Source organism: Oryctolagus cuniculus, chromosome 7 (genome assembly GCF_051225735.1).
Source record: "Oryctolagus cuniculus isolate XC-2025 breed Fujian yellow rabbit chromosome 7, ASM5122573v1, whole genome shotgun sequence".
In the NCBI taxonomy this organism is placed as follows: Eukaryota; Metazoa; Chordata; class Mammalia; order Lagomorpha; family Leporidae; genus Oryctolagus; species Oryctolagus cuniculus.
Genome location: NC_142873.1, coordinates 119,058,047 through 119,082,805, shown reverse-complemented (window position 1 = coordinate 119,082,805; position 24,759 = coordinate 119,058,047). Strand labels below are relative to the sequence as shown.

Here is a 24,759-nt window from a genome sequence, read left to right as displayed (position 1 = left end):
GCTGGGAATGCCATCCAAATGTTTGAGCTCTCGCCTGCTGCCTCTCAGGGTACATATTAGGGGGAAGCTGGAATTGGGAGCAGAGCTAGAACTTGAACCCAGGCACAGCAGTCTGGGATCTAGGTGTCTCAGCTGCCGGGCCAGAAGCCTGCCACAGGGGACCTCACGTCTGGTTACCCAGGCAGCCTCATGCGCTAAGGTGCTCCCCTGCTGGGACAAGGTGAGCAGTGCCGGGCTGCAGGAGGCACAGGCAGCGCCATGTGAAGTGGAAGGGGAGGAGGCCACTCTGGATGCAGCCCACAGTGTACTGAGGAAAGCCGCTGCCCGTGGCGCAGCCCCTGTGGCTGGCAGCGACTGGTAGGCACGGGGCCATCCGCATCTGAACTCTGGATGCTGCCACTGCAGGCCGCTGGGACGTAGTGGTGGAGAGCACGGGCTCTCGGGCAGCACAACAGGCCTTGCCTTGACAGCGGTGTGACGCTGAGCGCTCTCCTTAAGCGCCCTGTGCCTCAGTCTCCGTATCCATCAGGAGGGGTAACTGTATACTTGCCCAGAGGACGGCTGTGAGGGGGAAATGGCTAGCACCGCATTGGTGTTAATGCTCAGTTAGCACTAGTCTTTGCCTCCGGTCACTTTTCCAGGACAGCCCACTGCCTGGGAAGTTCACCCCTGGAGGAGGAGCCTTCCTGGCTCTATGGCCCCATGCAGGGCGGGCCTCTGCATGAGCGGACTCAGCCCTCAGGAGTCACCTCTTGAAACCCCAAGTCCCGGAGGTGGAGCTGCAGAGATGGGCCCCATGTGAGTCCTGGGTAGAAAGCCAGAGGTCCAGGGCCTGCTGATGGGGCCAGCTCAGGACCTGCCTTCTCTGGGCCTCTGTCCGTCCCTCTAAGAGATGGGGACAGTGCACCAGAAAGTACCGCCCCTCTGTAGGGGCCATTGTTGTTTGAGCAGCAGGAGGTGTAAGCCCTCACCAGCAGGCAGGGTTCCAGCCAGCGCGCAGCCTGGGTCTTGATATCCCGCTCTGCCGCGTAAGGGCTGTGTGCACGTCACTTAACGCTGTGAGCCCCAGTCTGTAAACTGAAGCAAAAATACCAGGGAAACATGGGGGGTCGGGGAGTGCCCTGATGCCTGTGTGAGATGAGGACGTTCCGTGCCTTAGCCTGATGCCCAGCATGCTCCAGGGGCCCAGCACCGGCCTGGGCTGCGCAAGTGCCTCCCTAAGACTCGCCTAACAGAAGCACTGCCCAGATGTGCGTGCCCCAGAAGGAGGGGAGGAAGGCCGGAAGCAGGGTCCTGGGGAGGTCCCGCTGCTGGGCACGGCGTCCCCGAGGTCGGCACAACTGCTGCTTAGAGGGCGCAGAGAGAGGCGAGAGCTGAATCCTCCGCCCAGGACGTGAAGGGCTGCTCTGAAGGCAGTGTGCCCACATATGCTGGTGCTGCCCAACCCTGGCCACTGACGGCTTCCTCCTCCCCACTGCCCACACAGACCGGACCACAGTCCCCTAACAGCACACTGCCCTCACTCTGCCCGTGCTCCCACCCCAAACTCACCTATCTGAGAAGTGTTTCCCGCCTGCCAGGAGAGCTGGCCCCTCTCGTGCACCAGCCCCCTCCTCCAGACGCCTCCCCCTCCAGCAGGGGAGCTCCCCACCCTAGGGGCCAGGTAGGGATTCATCCGAGTGCCCGGCAGCTGACCCAGTGGGAGCTCAGTGTGTGTGCTGACGGTGCACTGAGTGGATGGAGGGGTGAACAAATGAAGGCACTAGTGATTGGAAGAATAAAATAAACCAGTGTCCTAATCCTAGGCCCTCACTTGCTCATCAGCAACAGCGTTCCCAGGCTCAAGCCCAACATGGCCACCTTACACCTCCTCCAGGAAGGCTCCTGGCCTTCCCAGCCCACGGCTGTGCCTCCTCTGGATTCTGCTGGCATTCTGATTTTGGCGTGCTTAGCACAGGGCCTCCCTCCACACTGGGCTTCCTCACGGGCAAGGCCCTGCAGAGGGAAGGACGAGAAGTTTTCTGGGACCAAGTGTGCCCCACACCCAGCCACAGCCTGCTTAGTGAGTGTGCCTGGCCACACCCACAGCACCAAAGCCTCAGTCCGCAGGCCCTGCAGCTGCAGCGAGTCTCCCAGAGCCAGGAGGGAGGACTGAGTGGGCCCAGGAGCTGGGTGCTCTGCAGGGGGCTGGTGAGGCCTGTGCTTCCTACAGGGGAGTGGGCTACTGTGGAAGTGCCTTGTGCAAGGTCATATGGCCCTCCAGTGTCCCAGGCAGTCTGACTCTGTCTCTTACAGGTCACTCTGTCCTTCTATTTTTTTAGATTTATTTTTTATTATTTATTTGAAAGAGTTAGATCCTCCATCTGCTGGTTCACACCCCAAATGGCCGCAACAGCCGGAGCTGAGCCGGATCAGGAGCCAGGAGCTTCTTCCAGGTCTCTCACACAGGTGCAGGGGCCCAAGCACTCGGACCATCCTCTGCTGCTTCCCCAGGCACATTAGCAGGGAGCTGGATTGGAAGTGGAGCAGCCAGGTTCAGGTACTTGAACCAGCACCCATATGGGATGCCAGTGCTGCAGGCTGGGGCTTTAACCCACTGCGCCACAGCGCCAACCCCACACTGTCACTCTTCAAATTAGTGAAATACTTTTACTTTTTTGCTAATGTCATTTAAACTTGCAATCATGAAAACATTTCCCCATTTTCTACATAGAAAACTTTAAGAATCCTCCCAACTCCAAAACAAAGCCTTCTGCAGCCTTGGCTGTGTTAGAATCCATTCTAAAAAGTGCTGGGGCCTCTTAGAACTAAATTGCGGGAACTCCTTGGAGACCTGGCATTGGAACAGTTAAGGGAACGGCACTGTCAGCAGATTTCTGCAAAGCTCCTTTATTGATAGCTCAGCAAGTGTTTCTTCCATTAAAACACAGAATATTAATGGAGCCCTGGATTTACATTCTAAGGCTGATTTACACTTGTTACGCACCAGCCTTTGTCCCCAAGTATTGATTCCTGGAGCATCGCCCCAAGGGATAAGCAGTGGAGACAGCCCTGTACCTGCTGTTCTGCCAGGACCCTCACTGCATCAGGTTACAGCAAGAGGTACACAGTGTGCGTGCTAACGGCTTTTTTCTAAGGATCGCCACCCATTCTGCATGCCTTACCTACTTCTTGCTCGTGGCTGTCCCCGGGAATGCGGCAAAACGTCCTATCCAGAGAACAAGCTCCGTGTCTTGAGACAACAAAGCTACCTGCAGAACCTGAGCTCCCAGGGCCAGGCTGTCCCGAGTTGCCCTGTTGTAAGAGTTTCTCAAGTGCAGACCAAGGACTAAGCATTTCATGCACATGGGCTTGGCAAAGCCCCAGACCACCCTGCGAAGCAGGTACCACAGGCATCTCGAGTGACGAACGTGCCACACAGAAGGCAAGACTTATTTGAAAGTCAGTTACATAGAGAAGGAAAGGCAGAGAGAGCAAGCGAGTGAGCAAGCGAGCTTCCATCTGCTATCCATTCCCCAATTGGCCACAATGGCCAGAGCTGCACCATTCTTAAGCCAGGAGCTTCTTCCAGGTCTCCCACACGGGTGCAGGAGCCCAAGGACTCGGGCCATCTTCCACTGCTTTCCCAGGCCATGGCAGAGAGCTGGATGGAAAATGGAGCAGCCAGGACCCGAACCAGCACCCCTATGGGTTGCCAGCACTGCAGGCGATGGCTTTACCCGCTGCACCACAGCGCTGGCCCCAGGGCAAGTCATTTGTCTCAGATCACATCCGTCCCTGGGAAGCAAGGCTCTGATCTTTCCCTCTGGCTATCAGAAGCAGCCCGGGCTTAGTGATCAGGATGCCTGGTGTTTACTCAGCGTGACCTCGGGCAGATCACTGCCCTCCTTCTATTCGTCTCCCTGTTGTATGACAGGACAGGCACCTGTTTCAGCAAACCTGGGAGCCCTGGCAGCTCACAGGCGGCGTTTGCCGGTCAGATGGCATGGCACAGCTCATTCCCGCCTCAGGAATCTGTTTTTGTAAAAGTGTCATTAGGCTGGCCTTCCAGAAATACACAAGCTTATGGAGCTTGAATTTAAAGTTAAAAAAACATAATTTAAAGCACCATTTGCATGCATTCTGGTTTCTCACGTACTGGAGGCTAATAGACAGATCCACTGAATCCCAAGTTTGCTACAATCCCTCCTGCCCAGGCACAGCCAAGCAGTGCAGTGGGAAGGGCTCGGTCTTGGCCAGTGCCCAGATGCCAGCTCTGACCCTTAACAGCCATGTGTCCTGCATAAACTCCTTAAATGGAGCCTGTTTCCTGCTCAGCTTTGAGGCCTGGAAACTGCATATAAACGGGCCTCACAGCACAGCGACACGTGGCAGGCCTTCAACATACACAGGACCAGGCTACTGGAAGCAGAGTTCGAATCCTCTGCTGATGCCCAGCTCCCAGTGGGCCTGGAGGAAGCGGCAGTCCAGAATCACCCAGAGTATTCCATGCTGCCCAGAGCCTCCGGGTGGGCCCCGGGTGATTCCTGTGTGTAAGGGGGAGGTGCCTCTGCCCGGCGGCCTTGCCTTTCGGGGTTCACTCAGAATCCTCGTCTCCTGGCCTGAAAAGCTAAAGTATCCAAGGGATTCCTGGGCCCAGAGCTCTGCACGGGGCAAGCTGGTGGGGGTGGCGTTACTCTCAGAGTTAACGAAGCCGCCAGGAAGCTTTGGCCAAGACAAGAAGGGGGTGTGCTAGGAAGCAGCTCGAGCTCCTGGCCTCAGGGAGGCTCACCAGCAAGGACAAGAGGCTGCAGTGGCATCCGACGGGCCGTGTGTGCGTCAGACGAGGAGGACCCGGGCAGGGCTCCACGAGGGAGGCAGAGGAAGCCACGTGCTGCAGCTGCTGGGCAGGCACCAGGAGGCCATGCTTTTAAGTCTGACCTTGACAGATTCTTGTTAGACTTGGATGTTGACAGACCTCAGAGACGCAAAGATGGGAACGCTGGTTATGTCGGACTACCGTGGAGCTGCGACGGGATTGGGCGGCTCGCTGTGGCAGCTCCAGCCCACTCCCAGCTTCCACAGAAATCAGGCAGAGAGCAGCTCAGAACACTGTCCCCATCACACCATCACAGCTTGCGGATCCAGCTCGGCACTAGGGCCAGACCCGCTGAGGCCTGCTGCTCTTCCTGTGGGATGCTAAAAGCATCTTCCCAACCGTGAAAATTTCTGGGGAGGAGGGGGGGGTGTTGGGCAGCGTAGAAAGAGTAGGAGTAGGAAGTCTCGATTCTGACACACTCCAGAATCACCTGGAAAGCTTTAACTTCCAGTTTCTAGTTAAATGGCAGGTGTTGCCACTGTTGCAAATTAACACGTGAGGCACAATGCCATGGGCTGACTTTATTGGAAACACATAGAAATCTCGGTGCTAGGCCGCCCCGGCGGGGCCAGGCCCATGGAGGTGGTTTTGGGGCCATCAACCAATGCTCTCGACTCTCTGGAAAGCTTAGATGCTGCAGGACCACAGGGACCAGGTGTGCCCACTGATGGCTGTGGCCAGATGGGGCAACTGAGGCAGGGAGGGGCTGCATCAAGTCACCAGCGAGGTGGCGGCAGTCAGATCACCTGATTCTCCCACACTCAGCTCAACTTCTCAGTGGAGGGGGCCTGGAGGGCCTGCTCTCCAGACCGAATACAGCCAACAGCCCATGACAAGACTGTGTGTGTGTGTGTGGGGGGGGGGTCCCTTTGGCCATAAGCCTCTGCCATCTGACACGAGGGAAGCTCTCAGTTCCCAACAGAGGCTTCGACAGTGGAATATAAAGGAGTGGACGTGTCAGCACGGGAGTCCAGAGAGGGGGATCAGGTAAGGACTTGCGATAGGAATAATGTGACCAGTGACTGGCTCTGAGTGGGTTTCGCAAACATGGTCTCCTCGTCGGTGAGCCTGATCAAGCATAGGCATACACAGTGCCCAGCTGTACCCGGGGCCTCACACAACCTGCACTGGGGTCAGCAAGTCCAGGACTCCCTCTCTGGTGAGGAAGAGCTGCTCCCCCGTGTTCTGACACCAAACCTCAAAACAGGCAGGCTCCTCCAGGGCCCGCTTGCCCGCAACCACCACAAAGGGGTAGCCCAACTTGTCGGCGTCCTTCAGCCTGCTTCCAATGGTCAGGTGGGTCCTGTCGTCCAGCACGAGCTCCCCATGCAGCTGGGGCACCGCCTCTGCGATGTGGTCATACAGGCGCTCCGTGAGCTCTGTGGCCGCCGCCTCCTTGCTGCCCTTCTTAGGGGGGATGAGGCAGACCTGGTAAGGGGCCAGGAGGCCCGGCCAGCGAACGCTGTCCTCAGTAGCTAGGACTTCGATGGCGGCAGCCAAGATCCGCGACACACCCAAGCCGTAGCACCCCATTTCGGCCAGGCACGGCTTGCCCTCGGCATTGGTAAACTGGGCCCTGAAGATGGAGGAGTACTTGGTGCCCAGGTAAAACGTGTGCCCCACCTCGATGCCCCTGGTTTCTGTGAGCGGGCCCTGGCACGCGGGGCAGTTTGTCTGCGATGAGTCCAGCGTCTCCACGTTGGCCGAGAAGCCGCAGCTGGGACACACTGCCAGCCGGTCCTCCCCAACCTCCACCGGCAGCTGGAACTCGTGCGACATCGTGCCGCCGATGCTGCCCACATCGGCCTGGGCCTTGATGACCTGCAGCCCCAGCCTGCTGAAGAGGCTGCAGTAGGCGTCACACACCAGGCCGTAGGTCTGCCGGGCGGCCTCTGGGGAGGAGTCGAAGGTGTACATATCCTTCATGTAGAACTCCCGGCCCCGGAGAAGCCCAAAGCGGGGCCTGGGCTCGTCCCGAAACTTCCTCGTCACCTGGTACAGCAGGAACGGAAGCTGCTTGTAGGACAGGTTCTTCTGGGAGGCGACCAGGGCTGTGACGACTTCTTCGTGAGTGGGTCCCAGGCAGTACTCCTTGCCGTGTCTGTCCTGAAGTCTGAGCAGCTCCTTGCCCATCAAGTCCCACCGCTGGGTGGCTCGCCAGAGCTCCGCCGGGCTGAGGCTGGGCAGGCTGACCTTCTGCCCCCCCACGGCCTGCATCTCCTGGTCTATCAGCCGCACAAGCTTCTCCAGGGCCCGAACGGTATAGGGCAGGAGGTGGTAACAGCCGGGGCTTGCCGGGAGGATCAGGCCCACCTGCAGCATCAGCCGCTGGCTCTTGCAGGTCAGCTCGTCAGATCTGCCCTCCAGGGAGAGCGCCTGGTCTTCCCGCAGGTTCTGTGGCTGGAAGATGCGAGAAAGGAGCAAGCGCTGCCTGCTCCCTGGGCCGCAGTGGTGAGACCTGCAGGGCGTGTGTCCTGAGAGCTGGCGGCTGCAAGCAGCGAGGACGCTGAGGGTGGGCAACGCTCTGCATCTTGCTAGCAGCCCTTCCATGACAGCCCAGCAGGAGAGGAACTGCACCTGGAGCAAAAGAGCCACGTGGGAATGACGTAACTGGGTTCCAACACCATGAAGGCGCCAGCACACCTGAAGACAGCCACCGATTCGCAGAGGCAAACCCTCCCATTTCTAATATCCTATCAGGTCACAGCTTTACTTCTCACAACCTCTTACTTCCACTAAAAGAAAACTCAGTATTTTTCTATTATAGAAACCCATCAAGTGGCCAGCATTGTGGCAAAGCAGGTTAAGCTGCTGCTGTGATCCGGCATCCCATATGACCACCAGTTGGTGTCCCGGTTGCTCCACTTCCCAGCCAGCTCCCTGCTGATGTGCCTGGGAAGGCAGCGGAAAATGGCTCAAGTGCTTGGGCCCCTGCACCCATATGGAGTTCTAGGCTCCTGGCTTTAGCCTGGTCTAGCCTTGGCTGTTGTGGACATTTGGGGAGTACACCAACAGATGGGAGGTTTCTCTCTGTCTTCCCCAACCCCCAAACTCTGGGCGCTGTGATGTAGCAGGTTAGGCCACAGCTTGGGATGCCTGCATCCCATCCTGGAGCGCCAGTTCAAGTCCTGCTTCCCTGCTTTCGAGCCAGCTCCCTACAGATGTGCCTGGGAAGGCAGCACAAGATGGCCCAAGTGCTTGGGCCCCTGCACCCACATGGGAGACCCGCATGGAGTTTCTGATGCCTGACTTTGACCTGAACAAGCCCCAGCTGTTGCAAGCATGTGGGGAGCAAAGCAGCATATGGAATATCTCTGTTTCTGTCACTCTGCATTCCAAATAAACCAGTCTTAAAAAAAAAAAAAGACAACTTAGCACGCTGTGGAGAAACAGCATTGTGTGGTGACTGCAGAGGCTCTGGAATCAGACAGCCTGGGTCCCAGGCAGGGTTCCCTCTGGCTGTTCCCTGGGTAGCCTGGGACTCCGCTCAGTGCTGTTTCTTCATCTGCAAAGAGGTAGGTTTATTGTGGGAATTCAGAGTACTGGGGAAAGTTCTCAGAACAGTATCTGGCACTTAACTGTCAGTGTTGGCTACTGTTACTATTACAGAAAACGGGGCGGGGCGGGGGGCAGGCAGCAGGAGATGGCTCAAGCACTTGGGTCCCTGCCACTTGAGTGGGAGACTCAGAAGGAGTTGGGAGCACCTGGCTCTGGCCTGGCCCAGCCCCAATTGTTGCAGACGTTTGGGGAGCGAGCCAGCAAATGGGAGGTCTCTCTCTGCCCTTAAATACAAAATGAAAATAAATGTTTTCTAAAAATTAGGAGGGAAAAACCAGCTTTCTGTTGCTCTTAGAATAAAGCCTAAGCCTCTGACTTCAGCCCCATCTGAGCAAGCCTCCTCTGACCACTCGCCCCCTAGAGAACACATCCAGCCATCCTGCAGGCCTCAGGGCTACCATCCTGGGCTCTAGAACTCTTCCTTGTCCCACTCTCCAGCCCCCGAAGCCTGGCTCCTCCTGCACAGCCACTGTCACTTACCAGTCCCTTCCCAGCTGTCCCTGGGGTGGGCTGCTCATCAGGCTGCCTGTCTTTCCCCACAGGCTCCTCTGTGCAGGCAAAGACCACCTCCAGCTTGCTCCCCCTGTATCCTCAGCACATGACATTGTCCAGTGAGTTCATATGTTCCTCCATGTGGCACCGAATAGCCACACGTGTCTAACAGCAATACGCTATCAGAAATGATTCTCCTACCACAGAGTTGCCAGCTTTCTCTGTTGTACACAATCTACAATGAACAGAAGGCTCTCTTTTGTTATATATTTGGGAGAGATCTTCAGGAATGGAATGAATTGAGTCACAGGGTATAAACTCATTTAAGGTTCTTGATTTGGGTTGCCAAACAGAGGAGTCCCTCTGCCTCCCAGCGCAGCTCACGGAGCAGAGTTCCCCAGCAGTGCTGAGAACGGCTGTGGATCGTCACAGCTCTGGGAGCTGGGCCCCTAGCTGGTTACCGTCAGCTTTCAGCTGCCCGGGGCCTCCGGCTGGCCCCCTCGAACCTCATGCGACCCCATCCAATTCCTCTGTGCACTGCACAAACATTAGGAACTGGGGAGGCACTGCCTAGTGCAGTTTCGTGGCAAAGTCTGGGCCACGGAGGTGAGACGCACAGCAGATTCACGCCTGGCACCATCCAACTGCACTTGTGGTCCAACCACAGACCCCAAGCCAGCAAATCCTTCACCCTTGACTCCTAAAGCAAGTGACCCTGTTCAAGACCTCCCTCAAACTGACTCCCTGCTGGTCCTAACTGCCTCAACCCTGGGTTAACCCTCCAGTACCACCTGCTGCATTATGGCAGCCCAGCGACCCTGGAATGTAACCGAGCACCACAGCCACTGGTGGGGCAGCCCAACTCCAGCGTTCACCAGGCCTGGCTGTGGGCAGAGAAATGTGTACTTCTAACACGTTCTCAGGCGTGCAGGCACTGCCAGGCCAGGAGCCCATGTGTGCACCTGCATGGATTTAGACTGTAAACTCCATGAGGGCAGGGACCATGTCTACTTTATTCCCGGCTGGATCTGTAGCTTCCAGCAGTGTCTGGACATGGAGCATTCTCAATAAACACTCTGTGAACAATGAATTGAATAATTCTTGACCCCGGCAGTCCAGTCTCCATATCACAGCTAAAAGATAACTGATCCAACCACTCCCCAGCTCAGACTCCATTAACGGCTGCCCACCATCACTGTCTTGGAATGGCAGCAAAGCCTTTCATATTTTGATCCAAACACACCTTTTCCAGCTCCTTATCCCGCCATTGCACTAACATGCCCCAAACAGCTCACTGTTCCGGGAACACGCCAGCCTTCCCCAACACCAGCAACCTGAACTCATCCTTCAAGCCTCACTTATCCCAAGAAGCTTTCTCCAACCCATTGCAACAGAGAAGGCACCCCTTTCCCTGTGCTCTCACACACACACCTGTATGGTGGCCTGTATTGGGACAGGTTGGCAGTAATTCCCAACTAGGTGAGAAGCTGGGTGCACCAGGCATTGGGAATGAGCGTTCTGTGTCTTTGCCTTCCAGCAAACTACCAGTTCACGGGGTTTTGTACATTTTTACATTTCAGGAGCTGGCACAACACCCAATATTTACATTCTTAATGTTTCCTGCCGAGCAAAGCAAATGACTGCAATGGTATAATTACTGGAATAATTTAAATAAGAGCTTGGAGCCCTGTTCTCAGACTCCTCGGTTTACACACAGAACTTGCATCACCTTAAGTTTTCAAGGCTTTGCACAGACCACACACCCAAGAGTAACTCAAGAGTCCAGCGCTTCAGACTGGCAAAGAGCCCGAGTCATTCGATCACTACCATTTCTAGCAAGCACCTCCTCTGTGCGAGCCTGTCACCCCTGCACGCCCGCTCGTGTTAGGAAGGTTCTCTGATCACGGTGCCCCTCGAGCAAATCACGAAAGCTGCACAAACTGCTGTTATTATGCCCAACTCTCAAAGGTGTGTCAGGTGCCACAGCCAATGAGGGCAGGGGCACACCTCTAACGCAAGTTCCCGCCTCCAAATGCCAGTTTCCCTCCCGGAGCACACTGAGTAAAACAGCACTAGAAACCTCATCCCCGGGTCCCTGTGAGAACCCGGTCCAGGCACTCCACTCTCCGGACCTCAGCCTGCCCACACGTAAAACGGGAAGTCGGCTCAGGCACCAGAGATCCCCGAGGTGACTCTCCTCACGCCCGGCAGACCACGCGGAACCGCGGGTACAACGGAGGAAATCGAGAGGAGCACTTTCGAGAGTTGACGCGATTGACACCCGCCCCAGTGCCAGGAAGGGATGCACGCGGGAAGAGCCTGGTCTCCCGCTCAGCCTCCCTTCACCCCGCCGCCCTGCCCGTCTCGCACGCCTCTCGCTGGCCCACGCTCACCGACTGCACCGCCCGGCGACCGCGGTGCCGGGCCAGTGCGCAGACGCCAGAGGCCCCCAAGCCCCACCTCCCGTTTTTCTCGCCAATAGCAAGGCCGGCTCACGGGGCGGGGGCGGGGCCACTGGGGCCCGTACTCTAAACCCGCGTGAGGGTTTCCGGAAGTTTAGCCAAAGAGAGAGAGGACCCGAATCATAGATCGGCCTCTGGGCAGCCATGAGGAATTACCGTTCCGGAAGTGCCCTCTAGGAATTAGGGAGGTGTTAACTCTGTGGTCAAAGCCGACTTCTCAGTATTTGAGTCAGGCCCCGCCCACTCGGAATAGGTGTCGGCTGCCGCCTTGTGTAACCATGACAACGCCCTGGGAACGCGGTTTCTAATCCACGCTGCCTTAACAGACTGTCAATATAAATAACTCAAATTGTGACTAGCTGGGAAAAGGCACCTTTATTACAATGCCCAAGACATCTTTAAAACACGATCCAAATTTTAATGCACGAAACGTTTTTTGAGCTCCTTCTGTGTATGAATCCCTGTTGTGGACCCTGTGAATAGTGAGCAGAAAGACAAGATGCCGGCATTCAATGCATCTAGAGAGATGACGTAGCCAATAAGACAATACAGTGATATTTAAGCAGGGCTGAGTTTAAAGAACTCAATGATCAGGGTAAATAGTAGTGTGTAATACAATTAATTTTTAAACGATTATTTATTTATTTGAAAGGCAGAGTTACAGAGAGAGAGAGACAAAGAGAAATCTTCCATCCACTGAAGCTAGGACATGGGAGCTTCTTCTGGGTCTCCCGCATGGATGCAGGGCCTAATCACTCGGGTTGGCTTCCAGTGGTTTCCCAGGTGCGTTAGCAGGGAGCTGGATTGTTAGTGGTGTTAAGGCAGCTAGGTGGAAAATAGCCTATGTGTGTAAGAGGAGCCAAAGAAAATGAGAAGTTTTAAAGAAAATAACCATGTGCAATGGAACAAGGACACAAGTCTTTTTTTTTAAACATCCTGCATTTGCTCCTTAACCTCTTTTTTTTTTTTTTAAGATTTATTTGTTTATTTATTTGAAACTCAGAGTTACACAGAGAGAGGAGAGGCAGAGAGAGAGAAAGGTCTTCCATCCGATGGTTCACTCCCCAATTGGCCGCTATGGCTGGAGCTGCGCCGATCCGAAGCCAGGATCCAGGAACTTCTTCCGGGTCTCCCAAGTGGGTGCAGGGGCCCAAGGACTTGGGCCATCCTCTACTGCCTCCCAGGCCATAGCAGAGAGCTGGACAGGAAGTGGAGCAGCCAGTCTCGAACCAGCACCCATATGGGATGTCGACACTTTAGGCCAGGGCATTAACCCACTGTGCCACAGTGCCGGCCCCAAGGACACAAGTCTTGAAAGCAGGGCCCGGCCTCTTGTCTGTGTCCCCCAGCCCAAGGTGTCCTTACCTGTCCTTGATCAAAAGGAATTCAGTGAATTGAGGGAGTGATGCTGCTGGCCTGCAAGCTTAGAATCCCTGCATTGTAGGAGTCATTTGCTTCTCCAATAGATAGGAACTCTGGTGGCCGCTCTTGTCCAGAGGGTTCTGTTTAGGGGAATTCAACATACCCCCCCACACACCTTCCCAGAAGAGGGAGAAGGGGAGAAGAAACAGGGACCCACCCTCATGTCCATAAAAACCCCGGTCTGAGTGCAGACTGGGCCCCTGGCCCTTTACTGAGACGCCAGCCATGGTCCATCAGGTGAAGGAATTTCTGTCTCTTCACTTTTTCCAACAAACCATGCTCAGATTGCCTTCTCGTCTGCTCGTTCACTGGGCACGTACTTCCTGTGGATAGAACACCTCCGGGGTTCAGATCAGTGAGGTGCTGGGGGAGACTTCGCACCCAGAAAGTCCTCCACGCAGCAACGCCCCAGAAAAGGTGTGGGGAGGAGGAGGAGGGCCCACGGGTGGCATCCCTGTAAGCTGCGGTCAGGGTGCAGCCTGGGCTCCCGAGTCTTCACTGAGGTGCCCGCCTGGCCTGTCAGCTGGACTTTCTTCACTGTTTCTCTTCTTTAAACTTGGCTGCCTCACTTACCACTACTCTGTCCGCGTCCAGCATCTTTCTTGCACAGAGACAAGAACCCATGAGCAGCCGAGCCCTGGTGGTGCTGCAGAACTGGTGAGAGAGTCCGGGTCCGGGCCCTGGTGTCGACAGAAGAGAAGTAGAAGAGAAGGTTCTTTTAGGTAAGAAGAACAAAGTCTCCCAGTCTCCAGGTGTGTGTATGTGGTTACCACGTTATCTCCAAGGAGCAAAGGTAGTGGTTACACATTGGCTACCGTAAAGATTGAGTCTTTTTTTGTTTGTTTGTTTTTGTTTAAAAAGATTTATTTGAAAGTCAGAGTTACACACAGAGAGGAGAGAGGTGTTCCATCTACTGGTTCACTCCCCAAATGGCTGCCACGGCCAGAGCTGGGCTGATCTGAAGCCAGGAGCCAGGAGTTTCTTCCAGGTCTCACATGTGGGTGCAGGGGTCCAAGCACTTGGGCCATCCTCCGCTGCTTTCCCAAGAGCATTAGCAGGGAGCTGGATCAGAGGTGGAGCAGCCAAGGACTCAAACCGGCTCCCATATGGGATACCCGCACTGCAGGCGATGGCTGTATCTGCTACGCCACAGTGCCGGCCCCTGAAGGCTGAGTCTTTTTTTTTTTTTTTTTTTTTTTTTTTTAACAGTCAGAGTGGACAGTGAGAGAGAGAGAGAGAGAAAGAGAGAGGGAGAGAAAGGTCTTCCTTTTGCTATTGGTTCACCCTCCAATGGCCGCCGCGGCAGGCGCGCTGTGGCCGGCGTACCGCGCTGATCCGAAGGCAGGAGCCAGGAGCCAGGAGCCAGGTGCTTCTCCTGGTCTCCCATGGGGTGCAGGGCCCAAGGACTTGGGCCATCCTCCACTGCACTCCCTGGCCACAGCAGAGAGCTGGCCTGGAAGAGAGGCAACCGGGACAGAATCCGGTGCCCCAACCGGGACTAGAATCCGGTGTGCCGGCGCCGCTAGGCAGAGGATTAGCCTATTGAGCCGCGGTGCCGGCCAAGGCTGAGTCTTAACGGAGCCTTTTCTAGCTTGTTCTTACCGAAACCTAGATCTTGTCATCATTGATAAGCGTTTGTCACAAGGGGCTTCCCCCTGTTCTGTTTAGTGTGTACTGCTGCGAAGGAGCTGTGGGTGGCGCTAGTCTGGCCTGCTTTTAGTCCTGGGCTCCCTCAGCGACATTTATTTTTACATTTGGAGGGCAGAGAGACAGAGATCTCCCAACCACTGGTTCATTCCCCACGTGCCTGAAATAGCCAGGGGTCGGCTAGGAGTTGGGGACTATATCTGGGGCTCTCACACGGACCCACCTACTTGAGCCATCGCCTGCTGCCTTCCAGGGTCTGGAGCAGCAGATGGGTGGAATCGGGACCAGAGACGCAAACCCAGCACCCTAGGATGGGGTGTGGGCATCTCAAGAGAGGCTCAGCGGCTGTGCTGTCCCACACATGGTGCACATTGACTGAAACATCACACTGTACCTTGCCAATGCCTGCAGGTATTCTTTTTAAAAAGATTTTATTTATTTATTTAAAAATCAGAGTTACAGACAGTGAGAGGGAGACAGAAAGAAAGGTCTTCCATCCATTGGTTCACTCCTCAAATGGCCGCTACGGCTGGAGCTGGGCGGATCTGAAGCCAGGAAAGTGGGTGAAGGCGCCGCCTGCAGTGCCGCATCCTGTATGGGCGCTGCTTCAAGTTCCAGCTCCTCCACTTCTGATCCAGCTCTCTGCTACGGCCTGGGAAAGCAGTAGAAGATGGCCCAAGTCCTTGGACCCTTGCACCCACGTGGGAGACCTGGAAGAAGCTCCTGGCTCCTGGTTTCGGATCAGCCCAGCTCCAGCCATTGCGGCCAACTAGGGAGTGAACCAACAGATGGAAGACCTCTCTCTGCCTCTGCCTCTCTGTAACTCTGCCTTTCAAATAAATAAGTAAATCTTAAAGAAGAGAAAGAAATGAAGGAAGAAAGGGAGGAATCTGCATTTCTTACAGCTCCTAACACAGACCGGAGCTGTGGTTCTCAACCTTGACTGCACTGACTCGCCATGTGCACCCTTCCCCTTAATCACCCAGGCCTCAGTAGTTTAGGGTGCCCTCCAGAATGATTCTTTTTTTTTTAAATAAACCCTCCGTTTATTAATTTATTTTCTTTCCTTTTTTTTTTTTTTTTTTGACAGACAGAGTGGACAGTGAGAGAGACAGAGAGGAAGGTCTTCCTTTGCCGTTGGTTCACCCTCCAGTGGCCGCTGCAGCCGGCGCACCGCACTGATCCAAAGCCAGGAGCCAGGAGCTTCCTCTGAGTCTCCCCCATAGGGGCAGAGGCCCAAGGACTTGGGCCATCTTCTACTGCTTTCCCAGGCCACAACAGAGAGCTGGATCAGAAGTAGAGCAGCTGGGTCTTGAACTGGTGCCCATATGGGATGGCAGCACTGCAGGCAGTGGCTTTACCCACTACGCCACAGCTCCAGAATGAGTCTAACATACACCTGAGTTCCATGGCTGGCCCTCAGGAAAGGCACCTGACAGCCTGGGGAGGGGGCCGGGGCGCATGGCGCAGCATGCTGTTCTTAGGGGCAGTGCATGGCTGGCATCTGCCTCCCAGCTAGCAGCTGGGGGAGGGCCGGGGTGGACCAGAGCCATTTGTGTCTGAGAGCCTGGCTTGTCCTGCACAGCAGCGCTGTGGCTCCCTTTGCCCGGGGAGCCCAGTGCCAGAGGCTTCCTCTGCCAGATGCACCCACTCCTCACCTTCGGGGACGGGACAGTCTTCCGAATGCCTAGGACCCACGTAGTCAAAGTAGCCTTCCCTCTCTCCCCATTCCCCGAGCACACACATCCCTTCCGATATTGGAAAAGCCAGGCGGCGTCCTCCGCACCCCGAGGTGTTAATTATTTCTCAATTAGCCGTTCTGGGCTGTGGAGTAGTGCAGCGTGAAGAGACCTAATGGCTTGTGGGGTTTGTGCACCCCGCATCTTCAGAGCACTTGCCAGTGGTAACTAATTCGTGCTCACGGCCCCTCGGGAGGCCGAGGCTGGCCCCGAGCTGCACTTTGCTGTGGGTCTGCAGCCCCCGCCAAGGCAGCCATGGTCACAGGACATTTGCTCCCCACTGAGAAAGTCCTTGGTGTTGAAGACCCCAGGGTCATAAAGACCAGGATGTAGCTCTGTGGCTGCTACCACCTTCCTCTGCAAACTTTCCACCAGTGCAGTAAGCAGCAATTTATTGGATGCCAGTGATTTATCGGAGCTCATTCGTAAGCAAAGTCCTATGAGTCTCCCCACACCAAGAAAAACCCCCACACAGATAAATTCATTCATTCACTTACTTTTTAGTCATCACAAAGAAAATGAGAGGGATTGGCTTTGGTACAGTGGTTACGACACTGCATGGGGCCGGCGCCGTGGCTCACTTGGTTAATCCTCTGCCTGCGGTGCCGGCATCCCATATGGGCACCGGATTCTGTCCCAGTTGCTCCTCTTCCAGTCCAGCTCTCTGCTATGGCCCGGGAGGGCAGTGGAGGATGGCCCAAGTGCTTGGGCCCCTGTACCCGCATGGGAGACCAGGAGAAGCACCTGGCTCCTGGCTTCGGATCAGCGTAGCTCCGGCCGTGGTGGCCATTTGGGGGGTGAACCAACGGAAGGAAGACCTTTCTCTCTCTCTCTCTCTCTCTCATTATTTAACTCTATCTGTCAAATAAATAAAGTAATTAAAAAAAGACACTGCTTGGGGGACTGGTGGTGCTGTGGCCTAGTGGGCTAAGCCACCACCTTCGGCACCGGCATCCCATATGGGCCCCGGGTTCAAGTCTTCGCAGCTCCTTTTCTAATCCAGCGCTCTACTATGGCCTGGGAAAGCAGTGAAAGATGGTCCAAGTGCTTGGGCCCCTGTACCTGTGTGGGGGACCCAGAAGAAGCTCCTGGCTCCTGGCTTCAGATTGGCCCAGCTCTGGCTGTTGTGGCCATTTGGGGAGTGAACCAGCAGATGGAAGACCTTTCTTTCTGTCTCTCCCTCTCCCTGTCTGTAACTCTACCTCTCAAATAAATAAATAAAATCTTAAAACAAAAACAAAACCTTGCTTGGAATGTCCACATCCCGTATTGGAGTGCCTGAGTTCCAGTCACGGCTCTGCTTCCAATCCAGCCCCTGAAAATGCCCCTGGGAAGGGAGCAGAAGACGGCCAGTGCTTTTCCCCTGCCACCCATGTGGGAAACATCCAGGTGGAGTTTCTGTCTTCAGCCTGGCCATTCCAGCCATTTAGGGAGTGAGCCAGCAGATGGAAGATCTCTCCCTCTCTCTCTCTCTCTGTCACTGTGCCTTTCAAATAAGTAAACATTAAAATAAAAGAAAAAGATCCCACAGCTGCCTGGATGCCCCGGCCCTGGGGACAGAGCAGGCACTGGGGGATTCCCCTGGCCGGACCGAGAGCTCCTGGCGGGCAGCCCAGGTTTCGCTTTTTTTCTGTATCCTCAGCCTGGAGCAGGAGGCCTGGCTCAGCGCAGGGGGCCACTGTTGCTTCACTGTGTCAGCCGATGAAAGAGAGGGTGGGTTTCTGCCTCTCAGCCTGTGACCTGCCCTGAGGACGCAGCCGTGCCCGCAGCCCAGCCCCACGACGGACTCTGGGTGTGCATTGCCCGTGCCAACGATGCCCTCCCTGGCCTCAGCAGCTCATAGCCTCCTGGAGAGGCTGTCTCTCAGCAGGGTGGGCACAGCGCCCCGTGGCAACAAGCTGTGAGGAGGGAGCAGCAAAACGCTGGAGGAGCAGCCTCCCGAGGGCCGGGGAAGGTGAAATGCATCCCCCGGATGGACTTGGACCCTGAAGAACAGGGAGGCGCTTGCCAGGGCTGCCCAGTGGAGGGGGAGGGCTTTCTGATCAGAGGCCCAGTGAGCTGCTCTGAGGGTGAGGAGGAAGGCTAACAGAGTTCTGAGCAGGGCCTAGAGCACACCAGGCATGGTGAACGTACTGCGGCGGCGGCGGCGGGGTGGGGGGTGGGGGCATCGCTGCTGGGCCGGGCTGGGAGTGTGTGCTCCTCTTTGAGACCATTGGAACTCCTCCTGTGAGGAGTGAGTCTGTCCACCCCCACCCCCGACGACTCTGGGCGTTTTACAAGATGCTGTAAGTGCAGACAGGTGCTCTTGGCACCGCAGGCAGGAGCTGCCCAGGGTGAGCAGCAGCAGGCTGTCAGCCCAGGCCAGCTCGTGTCAACAGCGTTTCTCTATCAGAGGTGTGTGCTCAGATTGGAGGGTCAGAATGGGAGGGGGGCCTGGCGGGAGACTCCTATAATAGCCCGGATCGGGACAGTGTGGGAGGGAGCAGGTAACGGGGACCCCCGTCCCTTCGTCATGTACCCTTATCCCAGCCTGGCCCACCCAGACTGGCCTGGGAAGACGGTTTTGTAGTCCAGAGACTTTGGCTTGGAAGCTACCCAGCCACATCCCTTGGCAAGTGTGACCTTGGCAAACCAGAAGCCATTCTTTCATCAGTAAGACAGGACTCACAGCAGCACCTCCCAGGGTATTGTGGGGGTGCCATGTGAGATGCTATGGAAAGCATGCCACCTGCCTTCAACCCATGTGTGTTTTCTTGCTCTCCCACGCTGACCCTGGGGCCCCATGGCTCCCTCATCTGCATCAACCTGCCGCTGATATTCCAGCTTTCAAGGACTCTGTCCCCACTGTGTGGGATGTGAACTCCTTCCTATATTCAGGGACCCCTTCTTCCAGGCCCAGAGCTTACCTCTGGTGTGCTTGTTCAATGCTTAAGTCTAGGATGGCTGGTGACCAAAAGGTGGCTGGAACTCTGTTTAAATCAAGATTGCTCAGAATTAGACTGTGGTCACCAATCCCTGTAACTATCACCACCATCTCATCACCGTCACATTTGTACAATCCCTTGCTTGGTGCCAGGTACAGCTCAGTGACACCCTCTCTTATTTATTATTATTTTTAAAGATTTATTTATTTGAAATACAGAGTTACAGAGAGAGAGAAAGATCTTCCATCTGCAGGTTCACTCCCCAGATGGCCGCAATGGCCAGTGCTGGGCCAGGCAAAAGCCAAGAGCCAGGAGTTCACATGGGCCATCTGGCACTTTCCCAGGTGCATTAACAGGGAGTTGGATCAGAAATGGAGCAGCCGGGAATTGAACCAGTGCCCATATGGGATGCTGATGTCATAGGTGGCCACTTTATCCTCAATGCCACAGCACTGGCCCCTCAGTGGCACCCACAGGAGCTCTTACTTGAAGCTCTCACTACCAGGGACCCTCCTGTTGACATCTGTGTCTTGTAATGGGACACACCTACCTGAATGCAAATCCTCTCTTTATCTCTGACTTCCTTCTCAATCTCCTTGAGTTTCAGATCCCATATCCTTAAAATAGTAGTGACTTTTGCCTCGGGAGCTGTGATGAAGATGAAGTGGGCTGGCCCACATGAAGGGCTTAGCACAGTGCCTTGCACACGGTACAGGTCCTGTGTTTGCCATTCTTATTACTCATGTGAATGACAGTGCTCCTGGCTGGCGTGATGCCCGGCACACAGTAGGTCATGTAGCAAATACAAAACATTCATCTCTTTCCCCTTGCTACCCTGCTAGCTCCTGGAGGGCAAGGCCATACCCTTTTTACCTCCAGCCCTGCTGGCTGGGTTGTGCATGTAGTGACTCTCCATACATAGCTGCTGAATTGATGGTTCTCTAACGAAGTCCATCAACTCATAAGCAGTGACCTTCTATAAATGTCGTAAAGCAAAAGCAGCAAGACTCACCCTCTCAGTCAAGGACTTCTTTTCCAGTAGCTGCTGTGGGTTGGCTCTGTGTGGGACATTGCCCTGGGTTCCAGGACAAAGGCACAGGTTGAGTGTCTGCATTTGTGTCTGATTTTGGCAGTGGATCTGACCGCTGTTGTCTGGAAGAACGATGAGAACTCAGTTCCTTCCAACACATCTGTCCTTTGGAGGATTTGGCTTATCTGTGAGTGGAGGTGATGAGTAAGACATTCCTTGAGGGGGAGTCCTTGGCCTCCAAAGCTGTCCAGATCCAGGCACACCTGGATTCATTGTCCAGCTGCAGCTCTCTCTGGCTCTGTGACTTGGAGTAGATGACCAGAACTTGCTGGCCCTTGGCTACTCCAGAACATGGTCACCAGCCTGCTGGAACTGTTAGACAATCAAGCAGGGGCTGACGCTGTGGCACAAAAGGCCAAGCCTCTGCCTGCGGTGCCTGCATCCCATATCGGTGCCAGTTTGAGTCCGGGCTGCTCCACTTTCAATCCAGCTCTCTGCTAATGTGCCTGCGAAAGCGGTGGAAGATGGGGCAAGTGCTTGGGTCCCTGTGCCCACGTGGGAGACCCAGAAGAAGCTCCTGGCTCCTGGCTTCAGGTCAGCCCAGCTCTGGCCATTGCAGTCATTTGGGAAGTGAACCAGAGGATGGAAAATCTCTCTCTCTCTCTCTGCCTTTCAAATAAGTAAATAAATCTTTCTTTAAAAAAAAATCAGGCAAACGTCATGATTACAAATACTGTCAGCGGGAAGCGCTCTACAGTACGAGTGACAGAAATATATTGAGACCTTGCTTTGGTGAGACTAAGCGTGTGATGAGCTAAGCACCGTTAAGGAGGGGACTGAGATTATGCAGGGAAAGAGCTGAAGGGCACTGGTACCTGGAGCTCAGCGTGGCATTAACACGCATTTGTATTCCACTGTGGCCTGGTGTCTCTGGTTTCTCCACCTGGTGGCTCCCTCCGCCCCGCCCCTGTCCCTGCCTGCCCTGCCCTCCCGGCCCCTCACTCCTTCACCTCTTTCACGTCTGCACCGGGCACTGCCTCCCGTCTTATCGTCTTATCTTTGCACAGCACCCCGCCCCTGCCCCAGCACAGGCTGCACTCCCGCCCCTCCCCTCTGCTCCACTGCCCGTATCCCCGGGCATCTTGCCTACTCTTCGGTGGTTTTGTGTTGCATGCCCGCCTCCGACCCCAGCCCCAGTGGAATGGGGCACCCAGGAGGGTGCGGGTGTTTTCATCAGTGCAAGTTTCCCAGCGCCCTGACGGGATGGAGCCAGACTTTCTATAAATGATCCGACAGAAAATCCTTCCTGCTTTACAGAGCAGAGGACCTTGTCACCACAACACAGCTTCGTCGTTCCCAAAGGAAAGCTGCCGTGGACGTAGGGAATCACCCAAGCACGCCTACGTTCCAACAAAGCTTTCCTTAAGCAAGCAGTGAGGAGGCTGACTTTGGTCTGTGGGCCACCGCGAGCGAACGCCGGGCCCAGACCACTACCAGGCACCCTGCAAATGCTCAGTGAATCCGCACCGAGTGCATTAACGAGTGGATAAATGAGTGGATGGGCGCACGCTCCCCAGTACAGTGCCTGGCACATGGCTGGTACTCAGTATATACATATTCTTTCCTACTTTGTACTCAGCAGATAGGACAAAATAGCTATGATGTATTGTGTTAGAGGCACGAAGAAAGTGCTGTGGCCATGCTTCCCCCTGGAAGAAGGCAGGACTTCGAGGGTGTCTGTCTTTTTGAGTTCTCTGGAGGAACAGAACCAATAGGACATGTGTATATGTGCATATGTGTGTGCATGTGTGTATGCATGTATTTGTGTGTGTATATGTGTGCATGTGCGCATGCCTGTATTTGTGTGCATGTGTGTGCATGTATGTATATGGATGTGTGTGCTTTAAGCAGTGTGGCTCATATGATTAGTGGGCTGGAGAGCCACTGAGAAGCCAAAGTGGAAGCTCAAGTCCAGACTCAGTCTGTTGTGTTCAGGCCTTCAGCTGATGGGACGAAGCCCACCCACATTAGGGAGGGCATTGGCTTCACTCCACTTCTGTGGACTTAAATGTTAATCTCACCCCCCACCTCCAGTAAAAGAAACACCCTCACAGGAACATAACGTTTAAAAATATCTGGGCACTGTGGCTGTCTTAGTTTATTTGTGATCCTAGCATAAAATACCTGAGGCTGGGGATAATTTATAAGGAGCATAAATCTATTTCTAGCAGTTTTGGAGGCCACAAAGTTCAAGATCAAGGCCGTGGCATTCCGTGTCTGGCGAGGGCTGCTCTCTGCATTCCCAAGTGCCCACCAGAAGCCAGGGCTGGGCCAGGCCAAAGCCAGGAGCTAGAATTCCATCCAGGTTTCTCATGTGGGTGGCAGAGATCCAAGCACTTGGGCCATCATCCACTGCCCCTGAGGCTCATCAACAGGAAGCTGGATTAGAAGCAGAGCAGTTGGCACTCAAACCAGTCCTTGGATATGGAACAGCAGTGTCACAGACGATGGCTTAACCCATTGCAGCCCCTTGACATGAGCTTGACAAATCCCTGCTTGTTGGGGCTCAGTTTTCTAGTGGTGTCATTGGGGAACTGGCCTGGGGCTGTGTTTGGCTGAGCTCTAGACCACAGGTCCTAGGGCTGCACACCTGGTCCCAGCCTCAGTCCTGCAGACCTGGTGTGGAGTTACCAGTTTGGGACCGAGGGACATCACTGATGTGAGTTTACTTCACTTAAACAACCTAAACTGGGGCCGTCCTGTATGGCAAGCACATTGCGGGGCCGCAGGCCTGAATCAGATATGCTTTGGGCTGAAAGAACATGGAATAAAGTGGGGGCAGCAGACGTGCAGTTGTGGCCCAAAGAAGAGGAAGCAAATGCAATACCATGGGACAAAATACCCTGAGAGCCCTCGAGGCACAAAAGGGAGTGGTGATTAAGGAGAGGTGGGAAGATGTGGCGGCACTCCTGTAGGAGGCGCCTTTCAGCTGAGCACTGGGGACAGAAAAGGCAACAGCAGGTGTACAAAGGCACTGTGGTGAGGCAGTGTGGGAGCAGAGAGCAGGAGTGAAGTAACAGGGAGGGGGGGTGCTTTCAGGACGCCAGGGAGGAGGGCACAGCTCCTGGAGAGGCAACGGTGTAAACAGCAGCACAGATCCAGGCTGGACTGGCTCGAACCCTGGCTGTCCACACACTTAGCTGTCTTGTGCTCTGGGATTCGGTTTTCTAGCGTAAGAGAGGAGGGTGGCTGTGGGGAGCAAACCGGACTAGACTGAGTTACTGGAATTAAGACTTATTCTATGCATCTGCTCTCCCACAATATGGCGCTGGGAGAGAAGTAAACAGCTTCCGCACAGCTGCCTCCAGTTCAACCAATAAACTGTAGGACTTGCTACTGATTGGAGGAGAGCAGCGTACTCGGCGTGTGGGCAGCCGAGTTGGGATTGGTGGAGGAGGACTATAAAGGAGGAGAGAGACGGCATGCACCAGGAACATCTAAGGGGAACATCTAGCTGAAGGAACACCTGTGCAGCCCCCGAGAAAGCCGGCTGGCGGTGTGCCGCTCCCCTGCGGAAGTGGGGAATGTGGCCAGGGGGAACTGCCCTTCCACGGAGGTGGAAGGGATAGTAGCCAACCCGGGAAGAACCAGCAGCAAACCCGGGGAGGGCCGAGCAGACGAAAGAACAGCGCAGGGTCCTGTGTCGTTCCTCCATGAAGAGGGGGAGCGACAGGTGGCAGTGCTTACTATCCCGGGCTTGGAGAGAGTGGGAGGAGATTGCATGCGGGAAGTGCCTGGCCTTGGGGTGGCGCCGGGAACCGGGGTTCCTGGTTGCCTTTTGGGTTTTAGCTAACATGCGGATGCCTCTGAGAAACTGTCACGGTATTTCTCTGATCAGCATGAAGGAGAGCATCAGAAGGGAAATTTACTGACGGGGGGTGGGGCAGTTCAGGGAGAATCGCTTGGCCTTGGGGACAGGAAAGGCAAGGAGGAAAATGAACCGGGAGTCTGGGGAAACAGGGAAATTTTACCAAATTCCAAATTTTGCCAGAAAACTGCCTTAAATTCAGTTTTTTTTAAGATTTATTTTTTTTATTTGAAAGGCAGAGCCATAAAGAGAGGGAAAGAGATCTTCCATCCTCCGGTTTGCTTCCCTCCTCTGGCTGCAATGGCTGCGGCTGGGCCAGATTCTATCCAGGTCTCCCACATGGGTGCAGGGACCCAAGAACTCAGGCCATCTTCTGCTGCGTTCCCAGGCACATTAGCAGGGAGCTGGATTGGAAATGGAGCAGCTAGGATTCGAAATGGCATCCATATGGGATGCTGGCATTGCAGGCTGTGGGTTGACCCAGTGCGCCACAACGCCAGCCCCAAATCCAGTTCTTCTATTTCAAGAACAGGGAGGTTCATAGGTCAAGGTCAGGTAGAGAATGGATGGAGTTGGGGGGGGCAGAAGTGGAGAGGGCTGTGTGTGCTGCCCCTGTGCGTGGGCCCCAACCAACCAGAGAGGCAAGCCACCCTGAGCAGTGAGGTGGAATTTGGGGTCTCTGGGTGGGTGAGCTCACTGTCCAGATCTCAGAGGTACCTCAATGCCACTAATAGAGCACCATCCCAGCGACTGGCATGT

The 24,759-nt window shown here is 55.1% G+C and overlaps 1 protein-coding gene across 2 annotated transcripts; it reads right to left on the bottom strand.

Annotated features, from left to right (window-relative positions):
• Nucleotides 1-2,873: 2,873 nt before the first annotated feature.
• PARS2 (prolyl-tRNA synthetase 2, mitochondrial) lies at nucleotides 2,874-11,397 on the bottom strand. 2 transcript variants are annotated; one of them, XM_089337360.1, is made up of 3 exons: nucleotides 11,302-11,353; nucleotides 8,897-8,999; nucleotides 2,874-7,435 (listed from the first exon to the last, which is right to left on the bottom strand). In XM_089337360.1, exon 3 carries the CDS (start codon nucleotides 7,406-7,408, stop codon nucleotides 5,972-5,974), a length of 1,437 nt encoding a protein of 478 aa, XP_089193486.1. In that variant the 5' UTR covers nucleotides 7,409-7,435; nucleotides 8,897-8,999; nucleotides 11,302-11,353; the 3' UTR covers nucleotides 2,874-5,971. The 2 variants fall into 2 exon arrangements, with proteins under 2 accessions (XP_089193486.1, XP_002716008.2); XM_002715962.6 differs by lacking the exon at nucleotides 8,897-8,999 and having other exon boundaries at nucleotides 11,302-11,397.
• Between the last annotated feature and the right edge of the window lie 13,362 nt (nucleotides 11,398-24,759).